General features: G+C 31.7%; 1 protein-coding gene across 1 annotated transcript in view; it reads right to left on the bottom strand.

The window, feature by feature from the left end:
* Positions 1 to 23,094, bottom strand: part of LOC126884960 (uncharacterized) — a 31,051-nt gene extending 7,957 nt beyond the window's left edge. The window contains exon 1 of the mRNA XM_050651339.1: positions 22,878 to 23,094. Within this exon, the coding sequence (XP_050507296.1) occupies positions 22,878 to 23,094 (217 nt within the window). The remainder of the gene's footprint in view (positions 1 to 22,877) is intronic.
* Positions 23,095 to 23,963: the final 869 nt, after the last annotated feature.

Raw genomic sequence — 23,963 nt, 5'->3', positions numbered from 1 at the left:
CTGTTTTAAAGTCGACGATTCCTAAAACGTACCTTCATGATGTCTTCGCCGTCTGCCGTTGCGGCCGTTGTTCTTCTCTCAGGAATGCAGTTTAGTGAGAGTGTTCGAGACAGGTCAAGGGATGGGTCAGAGCAGTGACTTAACCGTATGAGGGAGGTACAGGATAAGCATTGGCGGAGATATATTTACAAGAAAGAAAACTTAGAAACTATCCAAAAATGTTCTTTTTATTGAAAATACTCTCCAAAAAGTACATATGCAAATCAACAAATTTACTCTTCTTTGAAGTAAAAATAATTAGCACTCTTTTATATTGTTTTCACCATTAAAATGTGAAAACCTTGAATTATCTATTCCAGGCAACCAAGTGACGTCATATAACGTCGAGGAAACGTCAGCTTTGGTTGAATATATACACTTGTTTGAACAATACGTCATATAGACGTCTTTTGTAGGTGATTTTAAATATGTAAGATTAATGACGTTAAAATACGTTTAAAAAACGTCTTCATTTTAGACAGCCAAGTCTGACGTCACAAAATTTTGAGGAGCTTAAAAAGCTTGTTTGTATTGATTCCAAACAATTTCGTTTATAACGTTGTTCATAAGAAATTTCTCATTTATTGTTTACATGGTTTGTGTCTTGTGTGATAAAATAAGACTTTTCATTTAGATATTTAGTTGAAGAAACGTGTTAATTGAGAGATTTTTATTCGTTTTTGCTCAGTGAGTTAGTTTAATGCAGTAATTCTTCTTGTCAACTATTTGAGGTCATGTTTATTTGTTTTTGATGTTTATTTTCTGTTAATGTTACCTATTTTTTATACTATTCTGAAACATCTGAAAGATTTCACTTTTTGAAAGTATTAAAAACTTGATTTTACGGAAGGCGACGCAGAAGTCGTCATCTTTTTGACGTTTGAAAATCGTCACAATCTCGACGTGAAAAAAATGTAGGTACAATGACGTTTTAAAATCGTCACAATTATGACGTCAAATCAATGAGACAAATACACGTGATTTTCAACGTCAGTACTACGTCATAGAAACACGTCAATTGGTGTTATCTACGTTATTTATATGACGTGTTATCTACGTTTTAAAAACGTCGTTTGGTTGCCTGGGATGTCTGTCTGTCTATCCGTAAACACAACTCATCCCTTATTAGGACAGATATACTGACGAATGAGGAAGCTTATATCCCAAAGATGGTATTAAAGGTGAGAAATTTAACCTCGGCTTTACAGTTCCAGAGTAGAAACCGGAAGTGCTGTTTTAAATTCACCGAAATAGTACAAGCGATATATTATTCGACGCGCCTTATTTTAGGAATGCAGTTTAGTGAGGGAGGTACAGGATAATCATTCGCGGAGATATAATTATTTACAGCAAGGAAAAGTTTGGTATAACGTGATGAAAATATTCAAAAATGGTCTTTCCATTGAAAATACTTTGCAAGATATAAATTAACAATTTACTCTTTATGTTAATTTTACAAACTGGAAATGGAAAAAAGAAGAAAAATAAGTGAAGACTAAAGTGGATTCACTGTAGTTGTAATTCAGTAGCTTACGGAGAAAAGAACCAGCCAGAATGAAGAGACCCACATAGCATTCGTATATTTGGAAAAAGCATACGACTCTGTACCCAGAATTAAATTATGGGACTGCCTTTCGGAAATAAATATAAATCTGTCAACAGTTATTATAATTAAGTTGGTGTATGAAGAAAATATATGGCACATAATGGTAAACAAAAACGTTAAAATACTTTATAAGAGATATATTTGTTAAAATCCCTAAAAAGAGCTATATCACAGAATTAGTTTTCGATCGGATGACCGATCATCATCAGTGCTTACGTGAATCTAACATGCTAACCACCAAAACACAAAAATATGTGGTTAAAAACCCTTTACAATTGATCCTTCATGGGAACATATAGATGAATAATGTGAAGTGTGAACCAACAGATATCTCAATTACAAATCAAATCACAACATCAACGTTAAAAAGGGAATCAATAAATCCTTATAAGATAGAGCCAAAATTACTTGTTCTAACGAAAATTCATTGTTAGAAGAAAAACAATTGTTAACATATGTTTTACTAAAAAATAATTATCCTTTATCGTTTATAAATAAGGAATTGTCAAGATTGGATCCAATGGAACAGAACAACTGAGAACGGGATGCTATAGCATTCACAAGAAATAATACGAGGAAAATATCAATACCATATTTATATAAAAGGACTATCCGACAAACTTAAAACAATAGGAAATAAATTCAACATTTCAACAACATTCAAAACAACAAACACGTTGAGATCTATTCTATCTAAAACTAAACCTAACAGTGAACAAGAAAGAACAAAGAATTGTATTTATAAAATACCTTGTGAATGCGAACAATTTTATTTAGGTGAAACATCAAAACCAATGAACGTTAGAATAAGTGAACATCAGTCTTATATTAAAAATAGAGAATTTGATAGATCTCAAATATGTCAACATGCATGGTATGGTATGGTATGGGGGGATAATAAGCATAGAGTTCAGTGGAGAGATTGAAGTATAGTCCTGAAAGAAACAGATAGTAAAAAGAGAAAAATCAAAAAAGTGGCTTTAATTATCTAAATGAAACCAATTGTGTCACAAATTCCTCGGTAGAATGCAGTAGGGTGTGGTTACCCATACTAAAAGAGGAAGTCAAAAGAAAGAAAATACCAGGATTTGTAAGTCAATAACATATCGAGTTAGTACATATTTTATATTTTAGTATTGTTTATATATCTATGTATTATTAATATTACTTATAATTTAAAATAACATATGTACATATAAAGGTCAAAATTTGGTATTAGTTTTGAGAGTAAACTAAAGTAAGACCTAATACTTACGATGCCGGGATAGTATCACGAGGTTTTTCCTGGGTTTCCCTCGTGGTTTACTATGGAATCTCTAGCGCGAGAATTTTATTGCACCATCACATGTGGTTGTCTTTTTAAAGACAGATCACATTTTATATTTTTTTGTGACGGATATTCTTGAGTTGGGATTGATTTCATGTAATCGAATGAACTATCTTTCAATAAAGTCGTCCCAGGAACGCAACTCATAAATATTGGCAATATCATTTTAAAGTCTTCTACTTTAAAATGTATAATATATGTCTGAATTGTCGGTATAAATGAGTCAGATTAAATAAATTATTAGAAGAATTTTTTTACTAAGCAACAACATTTTTGTTTAATTCATTAATATTTTTTGTATTTTGACAACGACACCCGATTTGGGCGTCGAAACGTTAATAAAATCATTTTCCTAGTAAAATTGTGGCTTATTTCCCATCGAAACTAGTTAATTGCAAAAATGCCACAAGAAAATAGCTTCAGGCCAACATCTCTTATTCACCTGCTAAACTTCATTAGCAAAATTTTTGGTTTTATTTTTGCTTTTATTTTTGTGAGTACGCCTCTGCAAACTTGTCTTCTAGAATAGTTTACGTAGGTGATAGAATATTGATCGAATTTCATGGCCCTTACGCTAATGGATCCGTGGTTTTCGTTATGGGATAAAGCTCTTAGATTTGTAATTCCTGTGCCGTACTTGAATATTACATTGTTTACCAGTTGCATCTAATTCTAACTAAGTTTGATGCCGTTTACGATGCAGTGGGAACTCAATTCGATAGGGAATAATTTAGCAAGCTTTGGAAATATGGATCGTTTGACCAGGGGCCTGCAGCGGGATTACGAACACTCCATGCGAGATCGCAAAACGAACCGTAGGCAAACTCGATGCGAATACGCATCGAAGCCAAAAAGTGATTACGAACTGGGTTCGAGTAGACTGTCAGAAAATCATCGGCAATTTTCGTATTTTTGAACCTACGGGATAATATTTCGAACAAATAGAATGATGTGCACGTTATATGCCAAGGAATTTCTCTCTTAACCTCAATAATTATTACAATAGAATATAAAATAAAGTTTTTATTACATATTTAATTGTTATAAACGTTTATTTTATATTCTAAGGATGATACAGTGATAACGTGTACCTAGATATTTATATATAAATATATGATTTTCGAACTTGATAAGAATTTGAGATTAATTATGATTTTTTACCGTTATTAAAGATTAAATGGCCAGGGAAAGATGGGAGACGTTATATAAAAATATTACTAAAGTTCGTAATGGTCACTGCTAACTACCTATTCACTTCATCGAATTCTGTTTCGGAGCTTTCCTTCACATATTTTTAAAATAGGAATAAGTATTAGAGAACTTCTATCCGTGTAATGAGTGTAATAACACCTCACTGGGAGATTTAAACAATATATTTTTTTAATGTTCAAAACATGAGAATTATTATCAAAACCGTATAATCTAAATATCGTTTGAGTAACGATTTACATTATTTTTAAATTGAAAAAATCAAAGTATGAAGTAAGTAGGTTATGTCATTATGTATTAACTTTTCTTAATTTTTATACTTGGACCGGCCAAAAGCTGCAACAGTGTTGTCCTGCTGCCATAGCATTCTTTGATTTCTTAGAAGCACTATATGAACTACATATATGTATGTATTGTTCACTTCCTGTACATATCGATTTTTAATCGAATATTAAAAGCTGCGACTTTAAGCGAGAGCAACGCCGACCATGGCAGAAATATTATTGTTCCTAAAGGAGTAAAGTATAGATAGTCATCTAGAAGTGATGCCGCAGAAGCACGTATTATACGTTATAATTAGATTAAAGCAGCATAATCCAAAATTTCAGAAGACGATGAGGAACAATTTAAAACTCGTAACAATGCGAATGGTTTGTATAATCGAATGTGTTTACAGGAAACAGGAATATTTGCAATATTTTGGAATGAAATCTTAGAGAGGACAAACAACATAAATATACGTATTCTCCAATATCCAAATATTGACCTTAATTCAGGAGTGGCGGCACTTAGATCACTTAACGAATTTATGTTCTTTTAAGGAATATTTGACTGACTCCACTGGATTATGGAACATCTCTAGAGACTGAAATGACAAAACCAGAGAAATTTACGACTCAAAATTTTATCGCTATTATAGATCACTTCATTTCGTCTTTAAGTCAAAGGTCATTCTGCATATGAATCCATTCATTCCAATTTTGGATTTTTCCATCATTTGGAAAATTTAACTCCAAATGAAATTAAAGCTCATTCACTGAAGCTTACCGACTCGTACAACAATGATTTAGTTGAACACCTAGGTGTCGAACTGGTATAATTTGTAGAATTTTTCAATTCATTTAAAGAGAAGGCTGGCTCATCAATAATAGGTAGGTACCTAAGTAAAGAGCTTCAAATGTACCGACTGATAAAAGAAAATAATGTGAAGGATGCGTTTCCAAACGTTGAGGTGACACTTCGTTTATATTTAATTCTGATGCTAACTAACTGCAGTGGAGAGAGATCATTCTCAAAACTTAAGTTAATTAAAAATCGACTTCGGTCTATGATGAGCCAAGAGCGTTTGAATCATCTCTCTATAATAATGAGCATTGACACGATGTTTTAAGATATCTAGACATGTCCGACATACTCAAGGAATTTTAAATTAAAAAATCTCGAAAAGTACCGTGACCTTAACCATGCATCTTAACTATGTTTATTTTTAATCTTTTACTGTAACAAGATAAAGCCCTTGTATTTTTTATTATTTAAAAATATATTGATGAAATTAGATCAACATTTTTTAAATATTGTTCTGAAGCTATTTGTTTGTGTCATTTATGTAATTTACTATTCTAACTGGGAAATAAGCCACAATTTAACTTGAAAAATGAATTTACTAACGTTTCGGCTTCCACTTCGGACGTCATTATCAAAATATAAAATATTAATTTTATATAAATAAGTACATTGATATTTTGTATTTTGATAACGACGTCCGAAGTGGAAGTCGAAATGTCAATAAAATCATTTTATCGTGGCTGAATGGATCAAGCAATTAAAAGCCAATAAGAAAAGAAAAAAAAATGATTTTTCAAGTTAAATTGTGGCTTATTTCCCAGTTAGAATAGTATTTTTTTTAATTTCTAAAAGCGAAAATCCTGTAGTTGACTATTTAGGTACCATAGTTATAACAACAATTTTTTAATAGCAGGATGTAGGGCAGGGCCCCACATCAATTCTGCCCAGGGGCCCCCACTGCCTTAAATCCGGCTCTGATCAAGTACCTATCTTAGCAGTGATTGAATTTTTTTTTTGAAGATTTAAAAGTAAAGCAGCAGCTGCATTTTCGTGTTGCAAAGAAATTGAAAGTGTTCATACATTTTAATTCATTTACTCTTTTGTTGAGTACTAAGGAATCTTTCTTGTTGGAACTTAACCACGCTGAACAGATGGGTTGTGAATTATTTAAAATTCTCTCATCTTAATTTCCTCGGCATCCTGTATGATTTATAATTTTTGAAAATCTCGGGAAGTTGTAACCAAAGAAAGCATTCCACCTGTTGTCAATCTGGTGGCATGGAAACGATATTTATTGTTGTTTGCTGTGCTACTTCGATTGATAAATTACTTTGTTTTTCGGTAGATGGGTCTAGTTCATCCACGGCATTTCGTTCTTTGCAATTCGGAAAGGCCCAAAGTATGATACCTGGGGAAATCGAAGAGAAGAGGATGTGGGACTACTGATGAGGAGGAAAAAACCTCCGAAACCGGTATAGACTCCTTCTGCACTCTCCGATTTAACCAGAGTATTATGCAGCTGCTGCATTTTCGTGTGGCAAAGAAATTGAAATTTTTTATACATTTCTTATTGTTATCATTTATCAATTCCTGTTTGTAAAATAAAAAAATTTTGAAAATCTATTTTGTTATTATAATAAAAATGTTTTTTTGGTGATCTTTCCGGGCCCCAATAAAATAGGGGCCCGAGGCAAGTGCCTCACGGGCCTAGTGGTAAAATAGGCCCTGAATAATAGAAGTGTATTTCAAACCATAAAATTGTGTTTTTATTATCGAACCTCAAAACTTATTAGGGAGTGTGAGCCGTATGGCTAAATCTTGATATAAATATGTTCACAAATAAAACACGAACAACGTAATTTTTGGCCATTTTTAAAGGTATAGTTTCTGAATGGGGTGTAACTGTATAATTAATAATAAACAGATGCCAATTTATAACCAATGCGGTTGTGCAATGTGATACTCCAGTCTTATCAATTATTGAGCATTATTGAACTACAACAATGGAATTACATTAATATTAGTATCTGAATATTTCATAGGTGTAATGAATCACAACGCCATAGCCTAAATAATACATAATTAATAATACACGTTACTCTATATTACTGCCTAACTGTAATATATCTGTTTAAACTACAGTTAGTCCAGAAAGCCACTGCGCATCCGCTAAGAAAAATATTCTAATTCAGATTTTTTGCACAATATTACTCAAAAAGGACCCCTTTTAACAAATTTGCATGTTGCCAGGTCCACAAGTGGGTCAAAAATTTTTTAAACGTTTTTTTTTTGTTTTTTCCCTAAATTTTTAACAAAGTTTTTTTAGATTTTTTTGGATCATTCCAAACAGAAAAGGTCTTTAGTGACTTTTCTCAAAAGTTGATAATTTTTGACATATAAGCAATTAAAAGTTTAAAAATTACGAAATCGGCCATTTTTAATCCTCAAAAACTATGTGAAAAACTGAAAATTTCAATGTTGCCAAGGTAGGTAGATGTTCTTTAAACATCGATTGATTAAATCTCGAAGAGGTTTTTGCAATACAATATCGAAAACCCCTTTGTTTTTTAATTTCCAATCAAGCGGGCGCGACACTATTTTCAACCGTTGCATGTATGATGTATACAGTGCGTCCATAAAGTAACGCATAATTTCGTTAGTTCGTAAACCGGCGACTTCAAGGAAAAATCCCGAAATAGGTCGATTTTTATCTTTAAATTACGATTTTTTGGAATATATATCATACTAGTGACGTCATCCGTCTGGACGTGATGACGTAATCGATGATTTTTTTAAATGAGAATAGGGGTCATGTGATAGCTCATTTGAAAGGGTATTCATTTCTCTATTCACTAATTTAAACATTAACATAATTATCTATACAGGGTGTTCAAAAAACATTTTTTTAATTAAAATAATTGAGACAAAAAGAAGAATGTATGTAATTTATTTAATGGAAAATGCGTTTTACTACTGTCAGAAAACAAAAAAAAATTATTTGACAAATAAACATTGATTTTCGCTTAAACGAAATATTCAAACTGGCAAGAGGCAAGTGGGGGGAAGCTTTAACATTGAATTTAAGCGAAAAACAATATTTATTTGTCAAATAAACATTTTTTCCTGTTTTCTGACAACATTAAAACGTATTTTGGATTAGATAAATTACATACATTCTTCTTTCTGTCTCAATTATTTTAAATTGGAAAAGACTGCAAGACTTGTACACACTTCTAAATAGGTCAAAACTGCAAACAGGTGTATGTTTTTAAAAAAACTTTTGATAGTGTGTAAAAAATATTTTATTATCAGCTAAGTACTTTCGACACATAGCTCTGATGATGACACGTTATGTGTCGAAAGTACTTAGCTGATAATAAAATATTATCAAAAGTTTTTTTGAAAACATACACCTGTTTGCAGTTTTGACTCAATTATTCTAATTAATAAAATGTTTTTTTGAACACCTTGTATAAATAATTATGTTAATATTTATATTATGGAATAGACCCTTTCAAATGAGCTATCACATGACCCCTATTCTCATTTAAAAAAAATTATCGATTATGTCATCACGCCCAGATGGATGACGTCACTAGTATGATAGATATGCCAAAAAGTCGGAAATTAAAAATAAAAATCGACCTGTGTCGGGATTTTTCCTTAAAGTCGCCGGTTTACGAAATAATGAATTTATGCGTTACTTTATGGACGCACTGTATGTATGTGCGGAAAAATATTATGATTTAATTTTTTTTCACCATCTTGCTTGAAAATGTCCCCTTTTTGCATGTTGCCACGATCAAAATACAGTCAAACATTTTTTTAACGTTTTTTTTTTGTTTTTTCCTAAAACTAATTTTTTTGCTTTGGGCAATTATTTTTAGGTTTTTTGGATCATTCCAAATCGCGGGCGCGGCCCTATTTTCAACCGTTGCATGTGTACCTAGAGGTAATCGGAAAATATTTAAAAAAAAATGTTTAAAATTTTTTTGACCCAATCTTGTCCCTGGCAACATGCAAATTTGTTAATAGGGAACCTTTTCAAGCATGTGTCAAGATGGTGAAAAAAAAAAATTGAATCAAAATATTTTTCCGCACATAGATTTACGCATATTACATACAATGTTGTATACATGCAACGATTGAAAATAGTGTAGCGACCGCTTGATTAGTAATTAAAAAACAAAGAGGTTTTCGATATTGTATTGCAAAAAACTCTTTAAGGATTTCTTCAATCGATGTTTAAAGAATATCCACCTACCTTGGTAACATCGAAATTTTCAGTTTTTCACATAGTTTTGGAGGATTAAAAATGGCCGATTTCGCAATTTTTAAATTTTTAATCGCTTATATGTCAAAAACTATCAACTTTAGAGAAAAGTCACTAAAGACCGTTTCTCTTTGGAATGATCCAAAAAATCCAAAAAAACTTAAATCGATGCAAAAAAATTTAAGGAAAAAAAAAACGTTTAAAAAAATTTTTGACCCACTTTTGGACCTGACAACATGCAAATTTGTTAAAAGGGGTTCTTTTTGAGTAAGATTGTGCAAAAAATCCGAATCAGAATATTTTTCCTATCGGATGCGCAGTGGCTTTCTGGACTAGGTATAGAATTAACTAGGGATTGCCAAGTTCTTGAAAATTTCAAGATCTTGTCTTGATTTGTCTTGATTTCAAGACAAGATCAAGACAAGAAGTAAGTTTAGATTTCAAGACGAGACAAGAAATTTTATATCAATACCAAGATTTCTTGTCAACAAAACAAGAAACCTTGAAATACCTTGACTAATAATGGAATGAATTGAGGTAGATAACAATTATTATGAAGTCAACGTCTAGCCAATTTCTTGGCTTTATTATTGTTAAAGCTGCTCTTGAAATAGCTTTTTCGCAGGTACAGAGTACAGACGTTGCTGGCGTTCCGAGAAAATTCTGGGCCATTTTCGATAATGACAGGTAGACATTTTCATGTCTTCTCCAACAATCATTGAAAAAAGTGTTTATCAGATACTGACAAAATTTACTGATCAGAACCCATTCTTTATCTAGCATCTTGCAATGATTTAAATTTTCGATTTTATTGCAAAATATAGTTAAAGCATTTTTTACACTTAAACCCCATGTCAACATCTCGAAAGTCAAATGCCGTCTTGTAAACACATCTATGGTATGCCAAATCACATTTGGCATGGTCATCTTACAATTTGTGGCCTCGCAAGCATTGTTAATTTAAGTTAAAAGTTGCATTTGTTCTGAGCTTTTGATTTTTTTACAAGGTATTTAATTTTACTTACAGGAGAGTTGATTTCTAAAGCAGTTTCATTTATATCATTTTCTACTTCGATCTGATCCTCTCATCCAACTGTTATGAAATCCTGGACAGCTAAGTTTAGAATATGTGCGAAACATACAAACTGCTTATTTTATTAGCACACAAAGCAATAAAAAGTTCACCGGGGTATCACCGGACCGGTGATACCCCGGCGATCTAGAAATTTCAAGATCTTGAAATTTCTTGAGTCAAGACAAGATTAAGATGCCAAGAAAACGTCAAGACAAGATTTTTTAAAATTTCTTGATTTTTTCTCAAGACAAGACAAGAAGTTAATATCAAGACAGGAATTCTTGTCTTGTCGACCCCTAGAATTAACCAGTGAGAACTTCCCTCTATAAGTTATATTATACATACACGTGGCCAAAATTCTGGAAACTTTATATTACAAATATTTTAGTTTTGTTGGCAGCATTCTTCTCGATAATACTTGTTGCATTCGATTCGTAAAAGCCTTAGGAAACTTTGTGAACTAAAGTGATGATGACTAAATGAAAATTGCAGTATTGAACAAGGAAAATGCATTTTACGAAATGCATTTCAAAGTGTTGAAAAATGGTAAATTTGTAATTCGGAAAGGATTGATAAAAATGAGTTCAATATTACTAGATACTCTGAGGTTTGTTGTTCGCTGAACATGAATATCATGACGACGATGGTCTCCCAGGCACCAGGAGCCAGGCATCAGGCACATACAAAGGAGAGATACAGAGGAAGAAATAAATAACTTCCTGGAATCCCCCTATCAGATCGACGTAAAAAGAAGTTAAAAATATCATCCACCCTGAAATTAATCCAAAAAAAGCTCCAGAGTATGACCTGATCAACGGTAAAGTATTGCAACAACTAACATTTAAAGGTCTAAAAGTGATTACTCAAATATTTAATGCAATATTTAGGTTAAGGTACTACCTTTAAAACAATGGAAAGTTGCTCAATTTATTATCATACTTAAGCCACGGAAAATAAAACTTAAGTGACTTCATACAGATTAATAAGCCTGCTACCGATTTTATGAACAATCTTAGAAAAACTTCCCCGTAAACAATTATCCCCAAACATAGAAGAAAGAAAACTAATACTCCAACACTAGTTTGGGTTCATAATTCATAACATAACACGGAAAAATAGGCCAAGTATACAGGGTGAGGCAAATAAAGGCCCTATTAGAAATATCTCGAGAACTAAAGGCAACAGAATCATGAAAATTGGAATAAAGGGGTTTTGAAGGATGATCTATTAAATGAAAATATTTTCACCTCTTTGCAACTTCCGGTTATACCGGAAGTTGCAAAGAATTGTAGTAGTTTGACATCTAAAACTCTACTTACGTTCAAATGATTTTTAATATGTATACTCTACTATTGTTAAGAATCATTAGTATAGCTAATTTTTTAATTTTAGTATACAGGGTTGGTCGAAACTCGGAATGAGTATTTTCTGAGTTTTCTTAAATGGAACACCCTGTATTTTAGTATTGTAATGAAATGATATTTTATGGTACTTTTTTATTTCTTAAGCATTCCCTATACCTAACTGCTTTAATTTGTGCTTAATTGTTAATCGCACCAACAATCTTAACTACGTAGGTATTTTGATAACTAAACCATTATTGGTAATTTTAAGGACCAGTCTGGATTAATATGTATTTATTTCTGAAAATTAATTGGGATTGAGTATTTTTACGGCCAACCTAATAAAATTTTACGTATTTTTTGTTGCAATTAATGTTTAGCTTGAATCACCAATAACTCACAAATTAAAGCAGTTACGTATAGGGAATGCTTAAGAAATAAAAAGAACTATAAAATATCATTTAACTACAATACAAAAATACAGGGTGTTCCATTTAAGAAAATTCAGAAAATACTCATTCCGAGTTTCGACCAACCCTGTATACTAAAATTAAAAATTTAGCTATACTAATGATTCTTAACAATAGTAGAGCATATTCAAAATCATTTGAACGTAAGTAGAGTTTTAAATGTCAAACTACTACAATTCTACAGGGTGTGAATGTTGCTACGAAATTAATAAAAAAACGTAATTATCTTTTAAAACACCCTGTACAATATTACAAAACCATACATTTTAAGAAAGGAAACATCGAAGAGAATCCAAAAAATGTAAAAATAAATAGGGTGTCCCATTTAAAAAAACGAAGTTATAAGCAACTTCCGGTATAACCGGAAGTTGCAAGGAGATGAAAATATTTTTATTTAATAGATCATACTTCAAAACCCCTATATTCCAATTTTCATGATTCTGTTGCCTTTAGTTCTCGAGATATTTCTAATAGGCCAGTTATCTGCCTCACCCTATATAGACTAGTAAAACACATAAGAAGTGATCTAGAAAATAAAAGGTATTGTTCTGTTGCATTCCTTGATATTGGTTAGGCTTTCAACAATATAGGGGATGGTTATAACCTACATAAGCTAAAGAAAAGCCTTCCCTATCCTTTTTACCAAATCCTAAAAAGATCTATTTCCAACCGTCATTTCCCAGTCAAGCAGGATAAGGAATACACAAGCCTAAGACCAATAAAAATCGGAGCACCACAAGAAAGTGTTTTGGGAACAATTTTGTACTTGATCTACACTGCTGACCTACCGACAAGTAATAAAACAACGTGTGCAACCTTTGTTGATGACACTGCTGTACTAGCCTCTCACCATGATCCAATCACAGCATCCAGAATCCTTCAAAAAGACCCTAATAATATGGCTTAAAAAATGAAAGATAAAGGCGAATGAGAGTAAATTCACCCATGTAACTTTCACCGTGAAAAAACAAATATGTCCAACAAAGTAAGTTATCAATCGAAGTAGCACAGAAAACGACAATAAATATGGTTCCCATACCACCAGATTGACAACATATGGAATACTTTCTTTGGTTACACCTCCTGAGATTTTCAAAATTTATAAATCTTACAGGATGCCGAGGAAATTAAGATGAGAGAATTTTAAATAATTCACAACTCATCTGCTCAGCGTGGTAAAAGTTCTATCAAGAAAGATTCCTTAATACTCCTACAAAAGAGTAAATGAATTAAAAAATGTATAAACATTTTCAATTTCTTTGCAACACGAAAATGCAGCAGCTGCATAATACTCTGGTTAAATCGGAGAGTGCAGGAAGAGTCTATAACGGTTTCGGAGGTCTTTTCCCCCTCATCAGTAGTCCCATATCCTCTTCTCTCCGATTTCTGTATTTTTTTTTGGTAGATGGCTCTAGTTCATCCGTGACATTTCTTTATTTGCAATACGGAAAGGCAGTGGCGTAGCGTGAGTGTCGGCCGCCCGGGGCGGAAGACAATTTTGCCGCCCTCTTATTTAGGTATTTAATTTATTGTATACTATACATACATTACATACATTAATTATAGAGAACTTTTCGGCCAGAACAGTCATCATTATTTTGCATTATACATGTTGGATTTTAAATAAAAAAGTTTATCTAAGTTTTAAAATCACGTTTATTAAGAGGAAACAGTAGCGATTAACAGGTAGCGAAAACGCGTTCCAAGATTGCGGCTGTAATTTTGAATATTTTTTCGAGATATTTGGCACACGTATTCGTAATATAATAAAGAATGACGGTACAGAGCCCAATTTGAAAAGTATATTAATATGTGAAAATTACTCTGTAATTAAATACAATCTTAAAAAAACGAGCCTTTACCGCGTTTACCTAAATTACAGCTGCAATCTTGGAACGCGTTTTGGCTACCTGTTGATCGCTACTGTATCACCTTAATACAAAAATTCTTTTATTTTAAGCAATTAGATACCTACATTGATATAACTTAGGTAGGTACCTATCACTTAAGATTAGGTACACCTTGACGATCGACAAAATTAATAAAATCAATTTTTAGTTAGAACTAGAATGATAGCATAATGTTATATTTTTATCTTTATTGAAAAGTAGTATGAGTATTTTGTTAGAATTAAAAACAAAACTTCCGTCTTCAATTAAAAATTTATACTTAGGTCTACTTTTTGTAAGAGCAAAGTCTTTTATTGCACCTTTAATGTTGATCGCATCACACACCTCTTGCTCAATAGACAAAATAGCCAAATTAGTTAATCTTAGAGTACTAATTGTCGATCTTAAATAATTTTTAATAAATTCAATTTTGAAAAACTCCTTCACAACTGGCATTGCTTATTGCAACTATGAAAAATATTCGGAATATGTATTATTAAAATACTGGGCAGAGTATCTTCCAGCTTGGATTTAACAATAAATTTAAATAATTCAAGTAAGTCTGCATTAATCAATTTCGTCGCCTGTAGCAGCAACGAAAGTCCGCAGTCGAAGTTTTTATAGCTTGAGACCCTGCTCGTCAATTTCGTCAGATGCGTAATCTACAATTTCTACATTCAGTGTTGTCTAGATCTAATAAGCCGCTGTTAGACAAACATACCTATCCGTTAAATTCTGTAGTTGTTGAAAACGCTCACGAATTTCTACAATAACTTTATCTAACGAAGAAAACAGCTTTCGTCATAACTCATTTTCACAAGACGAGTTAGCACCTCTAGTTCCGTCATCAAAAATATGCTTTCTTGTTATGGGCCTCCGAGGTGTTATGGAAATTCCAAGTTCTTCACACATATTTTTGCATAACCTACATCGAAATTTGCCCATTCCTCTCTTTTCTCTGTCAATATCATCTGCAAAGCATTTACTTTCTGAGCGCACAATCCTATGTCAAGTCCCCTTGTTTGTAAATATTTTTGTGCATCATTCACTTCATGTAGCACCGGTTGCCACAGGCCCAAAAAACAAAGAAAGGAAAATGACTGCATCGAAACTAGTAAAGCACCTGCATCTGTCCTAGTGTTTAAGCTTTCACCTGCCTCTGTCAGTTTTTCCAACGTGACGAGAATGTCTTTGTAATGATGCCATTACGACATCGCCTCTTGCACTCCACCGCGTGTCTTGAATCCTTCTTTTGCCTGTAGCTGTTATCAGAACTTCCCAACGATGTGTCGATGAGGAAAAAAAAAAGAATAGCAACGTTCTAAAGTGCCGAAAAAAGTTGTGCTGATTGTTAGTCATAAACGGGGAATTCCTACAAGTCAGTATAGACGTTGTTGCCAGTCGCTACAAAATATCATTCAAAGAAAAGGAATTCCCCGAATTCGTCACAAAATAAGTAATGAAAAATTCCGTGCTCCTTCCAATCGGCCCGAATTTGTAGCTGCGATAAAAATATAAAATGGTTCAAATATTTACAAAATGTTTTTATTATTTATTGTTAAATTTTGCCGCCCCCTAAAAAGTGCCGCCCGGGGCGGGCCGCCCCTGCCGCCCCCACTACGCTACGCCACTGCGAAAAGGCCCAAAGTATGATGCCTGGGGAAATTGGAGAGAAGAGGATATGGGACTACTGATGAGGGGGGAAAGACCTCCGAAACCGGTATATACTCTTCCTGCACTCTCCGATTTAACCAGAGCACTATGCAGCTGCTGCATTTTCGTGTTGCAAAGAAATTGAAAATGTTTATACATTTTTAAATATGTCCAACTGTAACCATGAACGAAACGAAACACAGCCCCCAACAACCCGATAGTGTCAAGTAGTTAGGAATCTAGCTTTATAGAAGATTAACTTGGCAAAAGCACATTTTCACAAAAATAATACAATTAGGACTGAAATTCCGAGAAATGTACTGAATCATCGGTCGTAAATCTCAACTATCTCTTGAGAACTAACTGCTGATACACATATACAGCCATATTAAAACCAGTGTCGACCTATGGTATCCAACGGTACCCCGTCAAAATAGCCCCGTCGAAAAAGCTCCGACAAAACAGCCCCGACATAATATCCCGCACACAAAACAGCTCCGACAAAATAGTCCCGGCAAAAAAGCCCCCTTCAGAATTCATCATGAAATAATCCCTTAAAAATAAATTTTTTCTGAAATGGTAATTATCCTTTATTCAGATGTTTATCTTAACTACATTAAATAAAAACGGTCTTTTCAGAGAACTCGAACCCTCTGTCTTCTGTTAGGAGAAACCAGGAAAAAAATTCCTGGTTTTTCCTCGTGATTTACTATGGCATCACTAACACGACAATTTGAGTGTTACCATTGCGCGTGGTTGTCTTTTTAAAGACGGATCACATGCTATGATTTTTTTGTGACGGATATTCTTAAGTTCACCCGGCACCTGCCACGTGGGGTGCTACCGGCACCCCATAACACATTTTCATCAAATATTTCGTATTTCAAATTTGGTAACCGTGCTGTGCGTCATAGTAGCTTTCTATAATATTGTATAGCATAGATCTGTTGGGTTTGAAGTGGTTAGTGTCATTCTGAACTTGTAGCTCTAAAGTCGAATTGGGGTGTCATCATCTGGCACTTTAAGTTTTAAATTTTTTTTTGTGTTTTTGATAAACAGGTCAATTTTACATTTTTTATTGCAATAATTGATTTAAATTATTAATATAGACTCTATACTCAATAAATCTTAATTTTTTAGATATTTTAATTCAATTCATTTATTATGGCTTGGTACTTGCTAATTTGCTTATAACACCTTTTTAATTTCATTTTTTAACTTTTATAATTTATATTAGTAGCTAAAAGTTAATAAAACATGTTTTTTTATATTCTTGTGCTACTCAACACATTATTCTGTCCATAAACAAGAAGATCACAGAAATTTTTTAAGGGGTGCTGTGAGCACCCCACGTGGCAGTTGACGTCTTGCAAAGCCACGTGGCAGGTGCCGGGTTAAAGTTGATTTCATGTAATCGAACGAACTATCTTTCAATAAAGTCGTCCCAGGAACTTAACTCATAAATATTGGCAATATCATTTTAAAGTCTTCTACTGTAAAATGCATAATCTGAATTGCCGATAGGAATGAGTCAGATTAAATTAAATTATTAGAAGAATTTTTTTACTAAGCAACAACATTTTTGGTTAATTTATTAATATTTTGTATTTTGACAACGACGTCCGAAGTCGAAGCGATAATAAAATATTTTTTTTAAGTTAAATTGTGGCTTATTTCCCATTTGAATAGTGATTTATAAAGACCGGATTATAAGCATTTTTCTTTTTTTTGCTTTTTTGCTTTTTTGCTTTTTTGCTTATAATTAGGATTTTTAGTCAAAATGCTTATTTTAAAGATATGTTACTTATCTATGTTTATTTTACTTCTTCTGATAATAGTGAAATTTCATGTTACTTCCTGTCTTAAGCAAAATTCTATAAAGTATACAGAGCTATAAAACTCTAATAATTCAATAAACCATAAGAATTTTATTCCCTTAGGCCTAGGAGATAAACGGAAGAACCCATCGTTATACCTGTCATGTAATAAACTAATATTTGCCTGCAGACAGCCCAAATTTATTATATTGTTGTAAAATAGTACCGGTACATTATTTGTCTAAATTTAAATACGTACCAATCACATCTGCAGCTGTTGAAAGAACTGTTTCTACGTATAAATATAATATTATGTATACAGATAGAAGACATATCTTTTTACAAGAAAATTTTGAAAAACATATTATTGTTAATTGTTTTTATGCTAATAGCCATGAATAAAAAATATATTAATATATTTATTATTTTTAGATTTTGTTTATTATATTATAGCTTAACATTTTGGTAATTTTTTATTTATTGTTAATAATACGATAATTAAAAATAAATGCAATTTAATGTTAATGTTCTTTATTCATATTTATATAATTATATCCATGTTTACTTAGACGTTTTTTTAACCTTGCTTATTTCATAAAAACTTTGCTTATTTTTGCGACATTTTTTGCTTATATAAGTGCTTATTTTGACGTTTCTGTCATGCTTATAATCCGGACTTTAGTGATTTAAAATAAATGGTACCTACTCCGTTAAAAGGTAAAACTTATTGGGGTGTTTTCACCGGGGCTGTCTTGACCGGGGCTATTTTTTGTGCGATCTATTTTGTCGGGGCTATTTTGTTTACGGGCTATTTTGTCGAGACTATTTTGTATCTGGACTATTATTACAATAAAAATCCAAGAGACTAGAATCTGATCCAACCTCACTGAAATTGTGGTTAATTACCAAATAGTAAACAATGTAATACATATTATAGTTGTTGTGCACAACTACTTTAGATAGTGTACTCAAATTTAATTACACTGCACTGCCCAAGGCAGCCCCTGGTGTTGAAAGGGGAGGTTTTCTAAAGCTGAACGAATTAAAGTTGGAATTGCACAGTGCTTTCCTCTATCATCAACTATATTATCCTTCATCTCTACGATATGACGAGAGCCGTAATATTTGAAATGGCATTCTGATTGCATATTGCGTATGCGAGTATAAGGACTTTCTGGACCGAAATTAGATGCATGAATAGGAAATGAGATACTGGAGAGCTTGGAAACGATTAACCAAAAAAGTAAAAAACCCTTTGTGGATATATGCTTTTGCGTATATTTTTGAGCAGTAACGGATTTTGAGCAATAACAGAATATGTGATTGTTTGTTGTTAATAGGGAACTTGAATATTTTTGTTTTATTACATAATAATGTTAGTTTCGTTTAAAAATAAGATTTTCAAAATTTCACGCCTCAAAAACTAACAATAACTTAGCAATACAAATTTAACATCTTTTTTATATTTAAATCATTTCAAACGATCGAAAAAGCGCGCGAACACTTGTGACGTCACAAAGTTATATGCTGTAATGACATAATTATCTCCTGTCTCGTATAAAAGTACATATAAACCATTTTGTTCATACTGATGATTGATACAATTTTTGAAGAGATAGTTCTGAATTGTGATTGTATTTGTGTGTGTGTGTTTACTATGGAAAATAAAAGTAAATACTAGTTTTGTTTAGTACCATTGTTAAAAGAACAACCATTAAAACCCCCAATAAAATATTTATTAGATTACCAGTCTTCATATACAAAACGTAAAGATCCTTTTAATGTAAGTATTTAATATTTGTTGTTTTGCTTAATAGTATTTTTTAACAAATCCAGTGTATTTTGAACAAAAAGAAAATGGAACTTTTGGTATATTTTGGTAGATATACATTAGCGATTGAATAATATTTCTGTATACAATATTTTTTTGGAACTGTTTTTAGTATAAAATTAAAATAAATTAATCATAGTAATAAAGTTTTATGTTCATACCCTAAAATAAATAATTAATGTATAAAAATAGGTATTTGAAAATCACATGAACTATTCAAGCTCTTACTCTCATGTTATCTACCAACAGAGTGTATATACCTAGATGTAAAAGATACAAATAATAATTTAACATACAGGGTGTCCCAAAAGTAGTGGAACGGTCGAATATTTCGCGAAGTCAAGATCCGATCGAAAAGCTGAATTTTTCCGAATTGTGGATAGATGGCGCCATAATCGGATAAAACGATTTAGCGTGATACCATAAGTAAATTATAGAAACGGTCAAATATCTGGAGAAATGCACTTCCAAATGAAAAACCAAAAAATACGTGTTTAATATTTTTCAAAAACATATCGAATAACACTGAACAAGACCCTGTAGGTGTGGTAGGGGGTAACTTTAAAATCTTAAATAGGAATCCCCATTTTTTATTGCTGATTTGGATTCCTCATTAAAAACTAAGTAACACTTGTTTGAAACATTTTTTAGAATTGTTTGATAGATGGCGCTATAATAAGAAAAATACGATTTATTAGCGCCATCTATCAACAATAATTCTAAGAAATGTTTCAAATAAATGTTACTCATTTTTTCATGAGGAATCCAAAATTGCTATAAAAAACGAGGATTCCCATTTAAGATTTTAAAGTTACCCCCCACCCCACCTCCAGGGTGTGGAACGGGGGGTCGTGTTTATAATTTGGAAGTGCATTTCTCAAGATATTAGACCGTTTCTATAATTTACCTATGGCCAAACGAAAGACAAAAACAACTTTTTTTCTTTGATATATAGTTTCTTAGGTTGTGATTTATAGAATTTTTTTTCGAATTGCAAGTTTCCTACTATTTTGAGGATTGTAATTATATTATATTATACATTTTTTAACATTTGAGAAAACATTTGAGAAAAATGTGCGGAAAAAATGAAACAGGATATGAAATGAAGATATCAGACTAATCAGACAAACGATGAAGCGGAAACCTCTTACTGAGTATATTAAACAGAATCAAACGTGGTTCGGACATATTAATAGAATGAAACCAGAATTAAGGCAAGTATTAGAATTGGAAAGTAGAAGGAAAACTGGAAGAGGAATACTCAAAATCGATTAAATAGGAAGGAATAAGCGGAAAAGTGTTGGTATTGAAGAATTAAAGATGAAAGCCAAAAATAGAAATGCATGGAAAAAATGAGTAAAGGAAAAATTAGAATCCCAATACGACTCCTGAGAGGACAAAACGATATGAGAAGAAGACAAAGTGTTTCTCCTTTAAATACTATCTAAGAGGAGAAGACCAAAAGTTGGATGAATTTGCATAACTTAAAGGGTAGTTACAGTGAATAAAAAAATACGAAAAAAAAATTTAAGAAACGCTTTTTTCTGGTTACGAGTGACTAAAATTAAAAATATTATAAAAAAATCAACTAAAAAAGCAAAAACTTAATAAAATTGAAAAAATCTAACATATTCGTCAAAGAAAAGAGTGGCGCGTCTTTATCGAATAAACGGTTTTCGCCCCACGCTTTTCTTTAACGAATGTGTTAGATTTTTGCAATTTTTTTTATTTTTTGCTTTTTTAGTTGATTTTTTTATAATATTTTTAATTTTAGTCACTCGTAACCAGAGAAAAGCGTTTCTTAAAAATTTTTTTTTCATATTTTTTTATTTTTGCCTTTTAGTCTTACACTTTTCAAACATTAAAATATATCGTCATGTTTATTAAAATATGTATAAAACATATGATGTACAAACATGAAAAGTAGTCGAAATCAGCAAAAAATTTGAAACTTTATTGTTTATTTATGAAGCATAACGTAAACAATTAACGTAAAAAGTGAAATTATGTATAGTTCATATAATTAGCTACAGTCTATAAAAGTTTCAAGTTTCTTCATTGTAAAAACAAGAGAATATAAGCATTTTCCATTAAAATCGTTTTTTATTTAAATAATTGAGGTCCTTAGGACACAAGAGGTGTAAGTGCAATTTTTAGGAAATTGGGTTAAATACAAAAATTGACTCCGAAACACATAGAAAACATGGTGACTTCAAACTTTCTACATAAACTAACAATAAAATGATCAAAAATGACATGTCATTGAAAACATGTTAAGTAGTACCTATCTAATTTTTTAAGTTTGTCTAGAACTTTGAACAAAGTTTTCCCAAAACTTAGCACTTACTTACTTGTGTTCTAAGGGCCTCAATTAATAAACATAAAAAAAAAATTATTGACTATTCGTGTATTGTTCCCGCGAATGCATATGTCTGCAAATTTTTATTCATTTGCATTGAAGAAAAGGCAGTCAAATTAACGTCCAAAGATTTAACCCAAACGATTGAACTAAAGAAAAGCGTTTAATACGCCAAAACGAATTCTAATGTTAATTGTAGCACAAAACGTCTCTACCGGTGGTTTTTCTAAGACTACGATAAAAACACGAATTTTTTGAATTCGAGTTTTGGTTGAAGTTTTGTTTCGTATCGTATTGAAATTTGACACGAATAAGCGCCGATTTTTATTTAAACAAATATATGAGCGTTCAAAATTTGAAACTTTATTGTTTATTTATGAAGCTTAACGTAAACAATTAACATAAAAAGTGAAATTATGTATAGTTCATATCATTAGCTACAATCCGTAAAAGTTTCAAGTTTCTACATTGTAAAAAACAAGAAAATTTAAGCGTTTTCCATTAAAATCGTTTTTTTTATTTAAACAATTAATAAACATAATTTTTTATTGACTATTCGTGTATTGTTCCCGCGAATGCATATGTCTGCAAATTTTTATTCATTTGCATTGAAGAAAAGGCAGTCAAATTAACGTCCAAAGATTTAACCCAAACGATTGAACTAAAGAAAAGCGTTTAATAAAAAAACACTGTATTTTTGCTAATTTTCCTGTGCTATGAATATTGATTAGTAAAAACGTAGAAATAAAAATCCGATAGGCAAAAATAGTTTTATTTCTTTTTCAAACGAATACAGTGATTATTATTTTTCGAAACATTCTAGAGGTAAAAGCGTACAAAAATAAAAATACTATTTTTTTCTAGATGGTACAGTTTTTAACCGATTTAGCATATTTCTTGTACAATTATAAACATTCTCACTTACAGAATTCACCAGCAATATAATTGGTATAACGATGAAACAAACACAAGAACGAAAACCACCAGAATCAGGCCGCTGTTCTTCGTCGCCTTCACTCGGATTAATTTCACTCCCTTTGATCACTGTAAAGTCTTTTTCATTTTCTTTGGAAGCTACATCTGATATTTCACCACACCGGTAATTAGGATGTACAGTAAATGCACTTTTAGTCTTCATTTTTAAGTTGAACTCAATGTTTGATAACAATGAAAATAAACTATATTTCTATTGGTTAGTTTTTAAGTTTCTTGCTTGAGGTAAATTCAATAGCTGAGTTACTATCTAACAACTATCTCTATCATTCTCAAAACGTAATGATTCATTTATACAGTCTACGTAGTTAGTTTATCTAAAATATACACTAAGAAAATCTTCCAAAGTAAGCTAAACTCCTGAATAATTTTTTTTTGGCTTGGACTATTAGTCATTCAGCCAGTCTCAGTATTTTGTCTCAATATCTAAAGATATTGCCAATTAGTGAAACATGGTTATTATAATAATATTACAATATTTTACTTCTTATTTTACCTAGTCATTACATCTAATGTACATACTATGTTAATAAATATTATAAATATATTATACTTAATGTTTATCAAGAACACATAGTGTATACATTTTACAAATAAAAATATTAATGTAAATATTTAAAATAAATGCATTATTTTTTGTATATTTTTTTTTTGTTTTGTTTTTTGTTTTGTTTTTTTGAAGTTATACTTCTTTAGGCGCGATTGAGAGTAAAATTTCATAATACTGCGCGCATGCGCACACAGACAGTATGGCGTTTAGTTGCTAAAATCTTTCTAGTTATGTATAAATATATCAGTGCAAGAAAAGGTGTGAAAAGAATATTCTAGTGTTTTTAGTAAATATATTTATTATAATTTTTGTGTCTTTGGATTTGTCTTCCTCAGGAGTAAGATGAGTATTATTAAAACATTTTATTGTATATTTATTCACCTTGTCTGTTTGTTACCGTGAATTATTATTAGGTACGTCCGAACCGATACAGACACAGTCCTCGTAGCGTATTTGGTATAGCA

This window comes from Diabrotica virgifera, chromosome 5 (genome assembly GCF_917563875.1).
Source record: "Diabrotica virgifera virgifera chromosome 5, PGI_DIABVI_V3a".
In the NCBI taxonomy this organism is placed as follows: Eukaryota; Metazoa; Arthropoda; class Insecta; order Coleoptera; family Chrysomelidae; genus Diabrotica; species Diabrotica virgifera.
Note: the sequence above shows the minus strand (reverse complement) of the source record. Positions and strands in the feature narration are given on the sequence as shown.